Source organism: Psammomys obesus, unplaced genomic scaffold, assembly GCF_907164565.1.
Source record: "Psammomys obesus unplaced genomic scaffold, mPsaObe1.curated_primary_1811, whole genome shotgun sequence".
NCBI classification, from domain to species: domain Eukaryota; kingdom Metazoa; phylum Chordata; class Mammalia; order Rodentia; family Muridae; genus Psammomys; species Psammomys obesus.
In genome coordinates, this window is record NW_026589571.1 from 1 (window position 1) to 16504 (window position 16504).

The following is a 16504-nucleotide window of genomic DNA, read 5'->3' on the forward strand; positions in this document are numbered from 1 at the left end:
CTCTCAGAGGATAACTCTGTTAGTCTCCTGTCTGCAGGTTTAGCAGAGTAACATTCATAGTGTCTGTGGTTGGCACCCTTGGATAGCGTAGGTCTTTGGTTGGGCCAGGCATTGGTTGAGCAATCCTTCAATCCCTGCTCTATCTGCTCTGTCTTTATACCTGCACATCTCATAGGCAGGATAAATTTGGGGTCAAAGATTTGTCGGTAGATTGGTATTCACCGCCACTTATTAGAAGACTAGTATACTTAGAGTATGTCCTCTTCAGTCTCTATGTTTTCTGCTACTAGGATCTCTGCTTGAATCACCCTCGTATCCTCCCAAGAGCCTACTCTGACTTAGGTCTCCAACTTGTCACAGAGATGTCCCCATCCTCAGTTTCTCTTTTTTCTACAGGTCTTCAGTCCTCTCACCCTTCCTTTCCTCAGGTCTGGTCTCCACCATCTTAACTCTCTGTGCCCCCTCACTGAAAATTATTAATGGTATATATTTTGTAGCATAATCTTTTGCACATAGTAGGTAATTAACATAAAATAAAAGGTTTTTCCATTATACCCAAATGTGCACAAGAAGTAAGAGCTATATTATGCTTAGATACAAATTCGGTCGACTTGACAAGCACAAGGATTTCACACCTCATTAAGTATATTAGAAACTGCAATTATTTAGCCTGATATGATCAGAACATTAATAACAGTGTCAACCACACTTCTAAAAGTATTGTCTCCTTAGAAATTTCCTAGAAACATACACTGAGCAGTATGTCATCTTAGAATGACTCAACACAATACACAGATAGAGACAATAGTGAAAAATCACTGTGATATGAGGGACAGCTACTGATCCCAATGATAAAGAGACCATAAACTCTCCCCAGTTCTCTATCTGAATACTAGACTGGAAGTTAATCTTGATGCCTTACCTTTGAAGTGAATGTAGTTCACCAGAATCATAATAGCATTCAGCTTGAGGTCTTGAATTAAGCCTACAATTTTCCCTTTGGTTTGCTTCTCTACACAACTATTGATTTCCTGCTGAGCTGCAGAAACATTGGAGAAATCAGCAGAAAAGACTTCTGTTTCATAGAGGGTCTTGACATCATCCAAAAACATTGCCAGTGGTTTCAGCTGCTCCCCCATGAAAACTGCATTTCCCATCTGCAATTCTAGTTCACTCTTTGGGAAATTTAATGAACAAAATAAATGCTGGAAGCCCTGCTGTAATTCTGTCACAGGAGTATCTGTGAGGTTAAATCACATAACCTCCAGAATCTGAGTTTGGGTGCTAGAGCCAGATCCAAAAGAAAGCATGGCTAACACAGAAGATATGCTCACAGGGGAGAAGACTTTCCAATGTGGGTTCTCCACAGAGAGCCTCCGATATAAACTGAATGCAAAGTCAGCGTTGATAAATGGCATCTTATAGAGAGCGGCATTTGGTTGGGGCAATTGGCAGGTCTTTACTTTGTATTCAGAGCTGTTATGTAACACACAATGGATTGTAGCCTGAAGGCCAGATACCAAGAAAAACAGATAGAGGAACACTGACATTCTGGAATGAAGATGAAACATGAAGTGAGATAACCGTTGGGTAAGCTTAGATATATGAAACACACCCTGATTCAGAGAAACATAAAAGTCACCAACCTTGTTTTATAAAACCAAAGAAAGTATTTGATGGAGTGTTTGGCAAGAAATATGGGTGGTAGTCTCTCTTTTTGCTAAAGGACAGTGACACGTCTCCTAGGAAAAGAGAGTAGGAGAAATGGCTTGCCTGGGCAACAGAAATAAAATGACATGAATTCATTAACATACAATAACAGCATGTAAAAATACTGATACTAATTTAAATTCCTAGAAATTGAATCACTTGTTATTTGAACTAAATGCAGTTTTATGAGTGTGAAGAATCATTAGACAGAACAAGCACTCCCTCTGTTTATGTTACGTGCACAGTACAATTTCGGTTTGGGTATAGCTACTCCTACAAGAAATGACTAGTTGGGATGAAAGGATAATAGTTTATCAAGTGATACACAACATAACAGGCTGGAATTGATATACCTGTAAAATGTGTGAGAGCTAGAAGAGGATTTTCAAACAAGAGGAAAAAAAAGTTATAACATTCTTATTTTAGAGACCTCTTTCTTTCAGTGCCACCTAGAGAATCATTTCTCTCTTCAAACAGATCTTTACAATGTTATCCTTACAAGTATGCATGTCATTTTGTAATTATTAGAGAGGAGGTCCTAAAGTCTTCTAAGCCCAGTACAATAGTACCATAAAATAGTACTATGAAATGGTACTATGAAACAGGGAGTCAGCTATAGAGTCACAAATATTCATACGACAGTGGCTAGAAAGAAGAGATCCCTGGAAGCAGTACAGGACCCTTTTCTAAGACTTACATTTTCTTAATGAGTGTCCTCACTAGAGATACTAAAAACTGCTATGTTACAGAACTCCTCCTAATTCACCCTGTCTGACTGTATCCTTGCTCATCTACCCAGCTGTTATTGGACATATATACCCTGCTTGTTCACTTACAGTCTTCATTGGAAAAGTTAACTTTCCAAATGGAAACACCTTCTCTTTCAACTTCCCAAACCCACTCCTTCATTTTCTTTCCATATCTCACTATATTGTACCACTGTTTATAGACAGACCTATATCAAATGGGCTTGCCTCATTTTTATTCTCCACTTCTAATGGTCATGATGACCAATGAATACTGCCTGAATACTTATCAAACTTCTTTCCACTACATCTGTACTGCCTTTTGCCATTGCCTAAGTTTAAGGGCTTAAGGAATTTGTCAGCTCCTAGCAAGACAGAGGGACTTTTATCTCCTCCAGCCTTCCTTTGTTCCCTTCTAGATCAAATCTCTATATTATCACCAGAGTACTCTTCCTATCAAAGTCATTAAGGCTGGTTAGAAAGTCAGATATCAGATGGTCTCTTTTGGACCTTGCCTTCTGAACATATGGACTTCAAACTCACAGTTATCGGACCTCTGGCTTATTAACAATGTTCAGTGTTCCCAAGGAGAAAACTACTTACAGCACACGCCCAAGAAGCCACTTGCATCTCTCAGATAGCAACACCTTTACATCTTTATAGAATGCCCTCGATTGCAAAACTAGAGCATTCTTAGTTACAAATTAACCATGACATGAACCCTAGGATGACATTTACAAAGCTGATGCACAAAACCAAGGCCACGTGGAAAAAAAAAAAAACTTAAAAAATAAGGTTAGTACTCTGGGTAAAACTTTAGATAATTTTGGCTTCTACATATATCCTTCATTTAAAACAGTTCTTCCTGTCAATACCAGAACAGGATGACATTCGAGAAGCAGGTATATACTCAAGAACTTGGTGACTCTTTCTAATTGGTGCTATACGATGGTTTGTACATAGAGAAAATGCTATCAAATTCTAGATTTTTTTAATGCTCAATGGGAAACTAGTCATGTCTTCTGATCACTAAAGCCCAGTACACCCACTCTTAACCCAGGGACTCCTGGTACAGATGGGGCGAAGAATGTGGAATAAAATCAATCATCCTCTAACTGAGATTAACTAGGAACATGAAAACAAAGAAGCAATAGAAACAAAAATAATATTTCATCAAGAAACTCCAGTTTACCCTTGGCTCTGTTTCTTTCTAGGTATAGTGATACTACTAATTGACCATAGACCTAACATAACATCAAGTACATGATTACATACACAGCTACTTTAAGAACTACATTAAGGATCAATGTGTTGATCAAGGGAGTAGAGAGGGGGTGTTGAAAAGGAAGTAAGTACAGTGAGGGTGACTATACTATGCCATATTTTCAATCAATTCAAATACAATAAAGCCCTATTGTACACAAAACACCATATTCAGGACTAGGCTTTCAATGGTTAATAAAGTATAATCATCCTACATCAAAGTGATCTTTGTGATCTCATGGCACCACTGCCTAAACTCACTAGGTGAGGAGATATCTCACATACAGGATGGTCACTGCTGCATGTGTCACACGGAAAGGTCATGTCAAGCTCGAATCTCTTGGCTTCCAGTTCAGTTCAAACTCAACTGTGACAATGAAACAACATATTATCTCTTCTCTCAGATTCTGTAAGCTCCAGTAAACTCTTGCAGAAGAAACTAAGAAAGTAAAAAAAGAAAATTTCTGAACCTGTGCCCTCTGGTGGCATATTTGGACAACAGCACAAGTTCAGGCTTTCAACAAAAATTAACTTAAGGAACCAGGTAGGACATACACACACACACACACACACACACACACACACACACACACACACACACTAAGGAAACAGGTGGAGAAAGATCAAATTATGAATTCTAAGCCAGTCTGAGTTACATAAGACTCTGTCTCAGACAACAGCAGAAAACAAAAACAACCAATTAAAAAATAACTAATTCAAGGATACCCCAAGCCCTAACTAAATCCCTCCTGAAGACAGTGGAGAATGGCATAGCACTAAGCCCTATCCACAAAATTCCCAGTACCTCTACCCTGGCATGATGAAGACCAAGCCTCCAACACCTGAACCCTTAGGAGACATAATGAAACCATCCCTAAACCATACAAAAATACTGTCCCGAAGCTCAGTTCAGACTGACTAGCTGACATATTCTGAGAATCTGGAAACTCGTAATTCCTTTCCATTTCATTAGCAGAAATCAGTTTCTCTCACATAAATACACAACCCATACTACAGTCCTGCTCTCAGCAAACACATTCTCTTTAAGATGAAACTCTACTTATATTTAGCCTAATTTTAGCATTGTGTTAAGTTGGTCTCAGTCGCACAGTGAATACAAAATCTCTTAAAACTGTTAGCATACCAAATATTTCACACAGATCCAAAACTATTCACATTATTTTTGATAAATGCCATAAATTGTTATCATATATCTTCCAAATTTTATTTCAAAAATGTTTAATGTTTCTTCAGTTACTTTCATTTGTAAACTTTCCCTCATGGTTTTACTTGATATTTGACCTTCCAAATAGTCTAAGAGAAAAAACGGGATCTTATTGTGTACATAGATGTTGAGAAGAAAATGGATAGGGGATGGTAAAATTAACAAAGAAGATTTCTAGTTATCCAAGTCTTAAAGGCAAGTCTAGAACTGTGTTCTTAAGCAAGGTAAAAACAGCTTCATGAGACTAAAAGAGAGATTTTTGTATGCTGGAAAGGGGGTCTCAGCAGTTTTTTGCAGTCAAGGTTATGCAGTTCTTTCAATGTTTTATTCATGACTTCTTCCTTTTATTTCATTGACTAACTTTGATAAAAGTCACTTATTGTTTCTGGGAAAATGAACAATTTTGGAATTTGGTAATTCACGTGATCAAATAGAGAATAATACTTGTCTCTAGGTACATTCCAAGAAATTCTACTTGAATAATGCCTAGTATTATATGCCATGAGCCCTTGTGCCAAGAACTTCAGGCTTTTTGGCATGTTCACTATGGTTAGAGTTAATTGTTAATTTTGCAAATGTTAGATCAGCTGTATGCAGTAGATAGTCTGGACTGTATAGGCAAGCCAAGCATGAACATGCATTGCCTTCATTGCTCTCTTCTGACTGTAGAAATTTGATACAACCAGCTGCTTCAACCTCAAGCTCCTGCTTTTCTCTCCTGGCACCATGTACGCAGCTCAATAGGAGCTCAAACAAATCCTTTCCCAGTTAAGTTGATTTTATCAGAGAACTTTATCACAGCAACTGCCTTAATGTGCCTGCAGTGCTGATGCTACATGTACCTTCCAAAGATTTCATCACTGCATTAGTCATTGTATCCTGATCTTCTACAAATTACAGAGACAGTCAGGGAAAAATATATTGAAAGTCTGGCCCATAGGCTCCATGCTACAGTATATGATGTCAATCAGTACCTAAAATATGTTGCTACTTTTTTCTACTACCTGGGAACTTAAGAATGATGAATGAATTTTCTCAGCATTCCCCTGCTGATCTACTAGAGACAATCTTGAATCCTCTCTCTGTGACTGGACAAACTTCAGTTCCACAGATCTTAATTCAAACAAGTGAATGCTTCCAATACAAATTGCAACATGTTTCAACATAAGTTTAAATAAACAATAAAGCAAGGCTATTAAATTATTGGAATTGTACATATTGGGTATGAAGAAATTCCGTTGCTATAAAAGGAAAACTTTTGTAATAAAGGTATTTCCAAAGATGGCTCTTAGCCATGCTCCATTGTGTTTTTTTTTTTTTTCAAATGGAAAAGTATAGTTGCCCAAGCAGGCTTGCTGATTGCTCAGGTACTTCAGAAATGAATGTTGGGTCATACAACCAGATACGACAGATAAGGAAATGTAAGCATAAAAGGTATATGTTAGTAGCAAAGAAAATATAGAAAAAGTAGAAATAGATGAAGAAAATTAGGTTGTTAATGCCAGTATATACCTATATCATTATTAAATATTCTAGTTTTTATTCCTATATCCACTCATATTTACATAAAATATGTTAAGTGTGCTTAATTTCTCAACATGACAACCAATAAACAGAGCTAAGATGAGTATCATCCAGAGACAGATGAAAGAACAACCTTGATTTGTTCAGGATGCCACATCAATTTATTATAAACTGAGTTGTTTAAAACAACAAAAATGTGGTAACATCTTGCAGACTGGGAAAGCCAAGTTTATGGTTCTGAAACATTCGATATATGTCCTAATTTTGCTTCTTGTTAATGTGATAAAAATATCATTGATAGAAAGAATTTTAAATGAGAAAGGGTTTACTCAGTTTACAATTCCAGGTGGCAGTTCATCACTGCTGGGAAGTCAAGGTGCAAGAGCTCAAAGCAGTGAGTCACACTCAGCAAAGAGCATCAAGTATGAATGCATATATGTTTACTACTCAGCTCATCTTCTCCACTCTTTTACAATCTAGGACCCAAAGGCATGCAATGGTTCTGCTCACAGAGGACTTAATTCAGTCCAAACAATCCCACACAGACATGCCCATAACCTTTCCCACGGGATACTATATTTGGTCAAACTGACATCTAAAACTAACCATCCCAGTGTCGTATGACAGGATGCTTTCAGGTTCATTAGATGGTATCTTCTTCTTCCTATGTTTTCATGGGAGAGGTGATAAAGGAATACCTCAAGGCATCTTTTGGGAGGGGACTAATCCCATTCATGAGGGCTTTGCCACCATTACATCCATCCTTATGCAATCCTTAAGCAACCATTTCTTAATACCATCTCCTCAAGTCGTAGGACTTCTTTTCTAAAAAACAATTTGTATGTTTGTGTGTAGGTGTTTTTGTTCATGTGAGTAGCAATGAGTGTGTGTGTGTGTAAGAGAGAGAGAGAGAGAGAAGACAAGAAAACAATCTTGAGTGAAGTTACTCAGAGTCATCCTATCCACCTTGTTTTTGGAGACAAGATCTTTCACTGGCCTTGATCTCACTAATTATAGTACCCTTGCTAGCCAGTGAGCCCTGGGAAAGCCATCTGTCTCTGTACCATCCCACCATCTTCTGGCACTGGGATCGGGAGTACATACCGCCATTGTCCAGCTTTTTTACATTGCTTCTAAGGATCAAAGTCAGGTCTTCATGCTTGTGCATTAAGCATGATTTCAAGGTAAGATCTGAGGGGAACACAAATACTCAGACCAAAGAAGGGACTTGTACCTCTTCTGTAAAAAAACAAAACAAAACAACAACAACAAAAAACTTCACATGTTTTGAGTTACATGTGGCAAAGTAGCATCCTGAGAGGTAGAAGGAAGCTTTATGCTCTTTCCTTTACTCAGGAGTTATATATGTATGCACTAACAACTAAGAAGACCACTTTTTCTCGTGTGAACTTTGTAAAATGTTATGCTGGTTGGTTTTGTCATCTTGATGAAAACTTAGACATATCTGACAGGAGGGACCCACCATCAGATTGGTCTTTGTGGGACATTTTCTTGATTAATGATTGATGTGGGAGGGCCCTGGTCACTGTGAACAGTGCCACCCCTGGGCTTGTGTTTCTGGATTGCAGGAGAAAGCAGGGTGAGCAAACCATGAGAAGCAAGCCAATAGGCAACATTTCTTCATGGCCTCTCCTTAAGTTATTCCCTTCAGGTTCCTGCCCTGACTTCCTTCAGTGATGGTCTATAAGCTGTAAGATAAAATAAGCTGTTTCCTCCCAAAGTTTGCTTTTTGTCATAGTGTTTCATAATATCAATAAAAATCAGTTTGGCTAAGTCCAAATATATGTCCCAGATAGCGTTTTTTAGGATGTTTCTTAAGATGGTTGCTCATTTTTCTAAGTTTTGGAAAGTAGAAATGAAATGGAAACTCCAACTTTACCCTTCGAAGGATGATGTAGGACCTTACTCCTCTTCTCCCTCTGATGTTTCACCTTGTTGTCAATGGTAATAAGCACCATCATGTCTCTAGCTAGAAGTGTCCTCTATCTTCTGATTCTTTAATTTCTGTTCATGGCTTAGGAAGTTATGACAAAACTAATACCACTTCTTCATTTACTGTGGTGTTGAATCTGTATGCCCAGACAGGTACAAAATCCCTGTAACACAGACTTTCCATCCTGCTTTCAAGTTCCATATTCTTACATGTCTCTCTTCCTGAACCCATGTCCTGCAAGTTGAGGCTCACACTGTGCTCTAAGAAGAAGCCTAATGTACTAAAACTATTTACTAGTTCCCTAATGGAAGGGTGTAGTCAAATGTCTGATGAAAATCCATGAGACAGACAAACAGACAAAGTGAAAGAGAGAAAGATCCTTAGTTTCTCCAGAAGCTGCAAAGAAAAGCACAAATTTCTCTAATGAATACTATATATGTAAAAATTGATTCCTTTAAAAACAAATTATATATTTCACTCTGGAGGTCTAAGAAACTAATAATAAGTGGCTTCACACAAATATAAGAATGAAATGAAAGTATTACAGATTGAATACACCTAAAATCCAAAATCTGACATTCGAGGAGGGCCAAGATGGCGGCACTGGGAGAACACCTTGTCTGAGAAGCATGACAACACACTCCGTGCAGCGACCAGGAGACTGAACTCTGGGCCCTAAAACAACAGCTATCGTGTTTCTCAGGTGAGGGGAGGCTCCCACGGCGTGGGAATCGGTCGGGTCCACTCTCAGCTGCCCAGCCGGAACCCAGAAGAAATCCCGGGTAACTCAGGCTTTGGGTCTCCGGACTGGTGCCATAAGTCTGCGTGTCCCGATCACTTTCCCTGGCTGAATGATGGGCACAAGGTGCCAGAGACTGAGAGTCCCAGTCGAAAAAAAAAAAAACCCACAGGGAAGCAAAGTTGCGAGACTGATCATGGGCCACTCAGTCTTTCCCTGGAAGGTCTCCCTGACTGCGGGTACCTGCCACCATCACAACTGAGCTCCTGTTGCCCACAGAGAGCAGCTGTGCGCCCAGCTCAAAATCCCTACTCCCTCTTCAGAGGAGGCAGGAGGCGTCCAGCAGAATCTGCCAAAGACCACATTGTCTGTACCCCAACCAGAGATTGGGGCTGAGAAAACCCAATCCTTTCGGGCACTCCTCCAAACACCGCCGTAACCCTGCTGCAGCAGAGCAAAAGGATAAAGAGGCACACAGCGGCTTCACAGTGTTGGAACTCCAGTGCTGCCGGCCGCTCATAGCAAACAAACTACAGCTCGGGATCTGGGACTGTGGTCATTCTACACGTCCTGAGATTCCCCTGCGTCCAGCGCAATAAGGTCTAGCAGGAAGATTTATCACCGGCGCCCCCACTCCCCGACCCCTGGCAGAGAAACCGCGGCTCAGGATCGAACTGAGAAACCCCAACCCCTTCTGGCAATCCCCTAAGAGCACCTCCATAAGCTTGCCCTAGCGGAGGGGAAGTTCAGAGGGGAAGGACAGAGAGGCAGCCTGCCAAGGACACAGCACCCTCTCTCCAGCTCACCCAGCAGCCCCTAGCAGAAAAACCTAAGCTCTGGATCTGAGGACACTCAAACCTACCTAGTACTCTCACCGGATCAGCAAACATAGGTTCTACCGCCAGGCTGCTTCTGGCAGAGAGATCTGGGCCCGGGATCTGGGATTGACAACACTCAACCTAACTCTTTCCCGTGCCACCCCGGGACAGGTCAACATAACCCCTCTTGGCAGAGGGAAAGGACAGAGAGGCAGCACACAGGAAAGGTGGACACCGAGTCCTGGGGCAACAGTGTCACAGAGCTGACTGTTAGCCTACCCGCACACTTGCTGCAGCTGGACCAAATCAGAGCATATAGAGCAAGGGGAACCCCTGTGCATACCAACTGGTACTGCAAGAGAGTGAGTGAGCCTTCTAGGGAGAGTTTTCCCCAGACCCAGGGCCTCTCCACAGAAGCAACCAGACGAGATCCCTGCCACCCACACCCCTAGTGAGGGAATCATAGGGATTCTTGGGATAGCGACCCCAACATTGAAGTCTCTGCCTTGCAGGTCCACCAGTGTAATCCAGGCAAACAATCCCTGGATCTCAGTCAGAACTGCATAATAGTGGCTTGCAGGCCACTGCAATAGTTAGAGAATCCACGCATGCACACTGTGCCCGCTAAAAGTGCATGCAAATAGTGCCAGCGTCACATTCCTTACTTAGGCAAAACTGAAACCACAGTGGACACTCCCAAACCAGTGAACCTCTCTCAGCTTCCTGAAAAAAGAGTTCAGAAAACAGAAAGAGACGATCATAGCCTGAACTACAATCTCGAGGAACAAACAGTGAGGATTATAAATAACCAGATGGCTAGAGGCAGACGTAAGAACACTCCCAAGAAAAATCAGGACATAATGACCTCACCAGCAACCCCACAAAACAATGGACTCTTCAATTCACTAGATATACAAGAAAACGACTTCAAAACTATGTTTCTCCAGCTATTAGAGGCCCATAGAGATGAAATGAACAAAGCCCTCAGAGAAATAACCAAAGAAATCGAGACTAACCAAGAGGAAACCAATCGTGCTCTCAGAGAAATGACCACGAAAATTGAGGCAAACAAAGAAGAAATGCACAAAGCTCTCAAAGAAATGTCCACATAAATGAAGGCAAATAAAGAAGAAATAAACAAAGCTCTCATAGAAATACAGGCAATTATACCCAAAGAAGTAGAGGCACAATTAGTGATACACAGAGAGGAAACAGACAAAAAAATAGAAGCCGTCATTGAAAAGCAGGACTCCACATTCAAAAGGATGAAGGAAATGGTGCAAGACATGAAAACAGACTCAGGATCAATAAAGAATTCACGAATAGAGAAAAACCAGGAGCTGGAGAACATAGAGAAAAGATCAGGAACTACAAAGGTAAGCATCACCAACAGAATACAAGAAATGGAAGAAAGAATCTCAGGAGCCGAAGATACACTCGTGGAAATTGACACGTCTCTCAAAGCAAAAATAAAATCAGAAAAGTTCCAAACACAAAACATCAAAGAAATCAAGGACACCATGAAAAGACAAAACCTAAGAATAATAGGAGTAGAAGAAAAAGAAGACATCAGGCTCAAAGGTCCGGAAAAATATTTTCAAGAAAATTATAGAGGAAAACTTTCCCAACTTAAAGAAGGAGATGGCCATAAACATACAAGAGGCATACAGAACACCAAGTAGACTAGACCAGAAAAGAAATTCTTCACATCACATCATAGTCAAAACACTGAACCTACAGAACAAAGAAAAAATTCTAAAAGCAGCAAGGGAAAAAGGCCAAGTAACATATGAAGGTGGACCTATCAGAATCACACCAGATTTCTCAAAAGAAACTATGAAAGCCAGAACGGCCTGGACAGAAATCATACAGTCCTTAAGGGACCAGAGATACCAACCCAGACTACTATACCCAACAAAACTTTCAATCAACATAGACAGAGATTTCAAAATATTCCAAGGCAAAAACCAAATTTAAATAATATCTACATAGTAACCCAGCTCTTCAAAAGTTACTAGAAGGAAAACTAAAACCCAAAGAAAACAACTACATCTAAGGCAACAGAGGAAATAGATAACTACACAACAAAAAAACCAAAAGAATACAAGCAATGAAACTCAGTGACACCACCAACACCACATCTAAAGTAAGTAACAATTGTTGGTCACTAGTTTCTATCAACATCAACAGACTCAACTCTCCAATAAAAAGACACAGACTAACAGAATGGTTGCGGAAACAGGATCCATCATTCTGTTGCATCCAAGAAACACACCTATGCAACAAAGATAAACACTACCTCAGAGTAAAGGGCTGGAAAAATGTCTCTGAAGCAAAGGGTTCCAGAAAACAAGCGGGAGTAGCCATCCTAATATCTAATAAAATAGACTTTCAACCCAAGTTAATCAAAAAAGATAAGGAGGGCCACTATATTCTCATCAAAGGAAAAATCCACCAAGAGGACATCACAATTTTGAATATCTATGCCCCAAATACAAGAGCACCTACATTCGTAAATGAAACAATATTAAAGCTTAAATCACACATTGATCCTAATACCCTAATAGTGGGAGACTTCAACACTGCACTCTCACCAAGGGACAGATCAACTAGACAGAAAACAAATAGGGAAATAAAAACACTTACAAAGACCCTAAATGAAATGGACCTAATGGACGTCTACAGATCTTTTCATCCAAACTCAAAAGAGTATACCTTCTTTTCAGCACCGCATGGAACCTTCTCCAAAATAGACCATATAGTTGGTCATAAAGCAAGCCTCAACAGATACAAAAAGATTGAAATAATCCCTTGTATTCTATCTGACCACCATGGACTTAAGCTGGACCTCAACTACAACAGAAATAACAAACAGCCTACACGCACATGGAAACTGAACAACTTGTTACTCAACGACGGCTGGGTTAAGGAAGAAATAAAGAAAGAAATTAAAGACTTCCTAGAATTCGATGAAAATGAAGGCACAACATACCCAAATTTATGGGACACATTGAAAGCAGTGCTCAGGGGAAAATTTATAGCACTAAGTGCCTGCAAGAAGAAATTCGTAACATCACATACAAACAACTTAATGGCCCAACTGAAAACCCTAGATAAAAAAGAAGCAGATACACCTAAGAGGAGCAGAAGGCTGGAAATAATCAAACTCAGGGCTGAAATCAATCAATTAGAAACAAATAAAATTATTCAAAGAATCAATGAAACAAAAAGCTGGTTCTTTGAGAAAATCAACAAGATAGACAAACCCTTAGCCAAACTAAATAAAAAGCACAGAGAATCTATCCAAATCAACAAAATCAGAGATGAAAAGGGTGACATAACTACAGACACAGAGGAAATTCAAACAATCATTAGGTCATACTACAAAAGCCTATATGCCACAAAATTTGAAAACCTAAATGAAATGGACAATTTTCTTGATAGATTCCATCTTCTAACATTAAGTCAAGATCAGGTAGAAAGACTGAACAGCCCTATATCCCCAATGAAACTGAAGCAGTCATTCACAGTCTCCCCCCCAAAAAAGCCCTGGGCCAGATGTTTTCAGCACAGAATTCTACCAGACCCTCAAAGAAGTGCTCACAACAATTCTCCTCAAACTATTCCACAAAATAGAAACAGAAGGTACATTACCAAACTCATTCTATGAAGCAACAGTCCCCCTGATACCTAAACCACACAAAGACCCAACAAAAAAGAGAACTTCAGACCTATCTCTCTTATGAACATTGATGCAAAAATACTAAATGAAATACTTGCAAACCGAATCCAAGAACACATCAAAGATATCATCTACCAAGACCAAGTAGGCTTCATCCCAGACATGCAAGGGTGGTTCAACATACGGAAATCCATCATTGTAATCCACCACATAAACAAAATGAAGGAAAAAAACCACATGATCATCTCCTTAGATGCTGAAAAATCATTTGACAAATTCCAACACCCACTCATGTTTCAAGTCTTGGAGTGATTAGGAATACAAGGCACATATCTAAACATAGTAAAGGCAATATACAGAAAGCCTATAGCCAGCTTATCAAAGCCTATCAAACTCAATGGAGAGAAACTTAAATCAATCGCACTGAAATAAGGGACAAGACAAGGCTGCCCACTGTCTCCATATCTCTTCAACATAGTACTTGAAATCCTAGCCAGAGCAATAAGACAACTAAAGGAGATCAAGGGGATACAAACCAGAAAGGAAGAGGTCAAAGTGTCACTATTTGCAGATGATATGATAGTATACATTAGCGACCCCAAAAATTCAACCAGAGAACTCCTCCAGCTGATGCACACCTTTAGCAATGTGGCAGGATACAAATTCAACTCAAAAAAATCAGAAGCCCTCCTGTATACCAAAGACAAAAGGGCCGAGAAAGAAATTAGGGAAACAACACCCTTCACAATGGCCACTAATAACATAAAGTACCTTGGGTTGACACTAACCAAGCAAGTGAAAGACCTGTTTGAGAAAAACTTCAAGTCTCTGAAGAAAGAAATTGAAGAATATATCAGAAGATGGAAAAATCTCCCATGCTCCTGGATTGGTAGGATTAATATTGTGAAAATGGCCATCCTGCCAAAAGAAATCTACAGATTCAATGCAATTCCCATCAAAATACCAACTCAATTCTTTACAGACCTTGAAAAAAAGATTCTCAGCTTCATATGGAGAAACAAAAAACCCTGAATCTCCAAAACAATCCTGTACAACAACAGATCATCTGGAAGCATCTCCATCCCTGATCTCAAGTTGTTCTACAGAGCAATAGTAATAAAAACTGCATGATATTGGCATAAAAACAGAAAGGAGAATCAATGGAACCGCAAGAAGACCCAGAAATAAACCCACACACCTATGAATACTCGATTTTTGACAAAGAAGTCAAAACCATTCAATGGAAAAAAAGACAGCATCTTCAACAAATGGTGCTGGTCCAACTGGATGTCCACATGCAGAAAAATGAAAATAGATTTTTATTCATCACCCTGCACAAAACTAAAGTCCAAGTGGATCAAACACCTCAACATAAAACCAGATACATTAAAATTGTTAGAATAAAAATTGGGGAACAGCCTAGAACTCATTGGCAGAGGAGACAACTTCCTGAACAGAACACCAACAGCACAGGCTCTAAGAGCAACAATCAATAAATGGGACCTCATGAAACTGAAAAGCTTCTGTAAAGCAAAGGACACCTTCATCAAAACAAAACGACTGGGAAAGAATTGGGAAAGATTGGGAAAGAATCTTCACTAACCCTTTATCTGACAGAGGATTAATATCCAGTATATACAAAGAACTCAAGCAGCTGAAAAGCAGCAAACCAAGTAATCCACTTAAAAAATGGGGAACAGAACTAAACAGAGAATTCTCGACAGAAGAATATCGAATGGCAGAGAAACACTTAAAGAAATGCTCAACCTCATTAGCCATCAGGGAAATGCAAATAAAAACGACCCTGAGATATCACCTCTTACACCCATCAGAATGGCTAAAAATGAAAAACTCAAGTGACAACACATGCTGGAGAGGTTGTGGAGAAAGGGGAACCCTCCTCCACTGCTGGTGGGAATGTAAACTGGTACAACCACTCTGGAAATCTATCTGGCGCTTTCTAAGACAATTAGGAATAGTGCTTCCTTAAGACCCAGCTATACCACTGCTAGGTATTTACCCAAAGTTTGTTCAAGTACACAAAAGGGATACTTGCTCAACCATGTTTATAGCAGCTTTATTTGTAATAACCACAACCTGGAAACAACCCAGATGTCCATCAATGGAGGAATGGATACAGAAATTGTGGTATTTTTACACAATGGAATACTGCTCAGCAATCAAAATGGAGGAAATCATGAAATTTGAAGGTAAATGGTTGGATCTAGAAAAGATCATTCGGAGTGAAATATCCCAGAAGGAGAAAGACAAACACGGTATATACTCACTCATATAGACCTATAAGATATGATAAACATAATGAAATCTATACACCTAAAATTATAATCAAGAAAGTGGACATGGGGTAAGATGATCAATCCTCATTTAGAAAAACAGATGGGATGTGCATTGAACTTATGACACGAGTCTACTGAGCGCATCTGAAAGACTCTAACTAGCAGTGTTGTCAAAGCAAAGACTCATAACCAAAACTATGGCAGAGTACAGGGAATCATAAGAAAGAAGGGGAGTTAGTATGATGGGGAAATGATAGGAGCTCCACAAGGACCAAACGTATCTGGACACAGGGTCTTTTCTGAGACTGACATTCAACCAAGGACCATGTATGGATATAACCTAGAACTTCTGCTCAGATGTAGCCTGTAGTAGCTCAGTAACCAATTGGCTTCCCAAAGTGCAAGGACTATTTCTAACAGGAACTCAATGACTGGCTCTTTGGCCTCCTCACCCCCTAATGGAGGAGCAGTCCCTTTAGACCACAGAGGAGGACTTTGCAGCCAGTCCTGAAGATACCTGATAAAACAGGATCAGATGAATGGGGG

General features: G+C 39.7%; 1 protein-coding gene across 2 annotated transcripts; it reads right to left on the bottom strand.

Moving 5' to 3' along the window:
* Window positions 1-824: 824 nt before the first annotated feature.
* Window positions 825-3326, bottom strand: LOC129675115 (thyroxine-binding globulin-like). Of its 2 annotated transcripts, none has more exons than XM_055605145.1 (3): window positions 3060-3326; window positions 1647-1773; window positions 825-1039 (listed from the first exon to the last, which is right to left on the bottom strand). In XM_055605145.1, exons 1-3 carry the CDS (start codon window positions 3084-3086, stop codon window positions 882-884), a joined length of 312 nt encoding a protein of 103 aa, XP_055461120.1. In that variant the 5' UTR covers window positions 3087-3326; the 3' UTR covers window positions 825-881. The 2 variants fall into 2 exon arrangements, 1 of the variants encoding a protein (XP_055461120.1); XR_008719876.1 differs by having other exon boundaries at window positions 827-1175; window positions 1647-1742.
* Between the last annotated feature and the right edge of the window lie 13178 nt (window positions 3327-16504).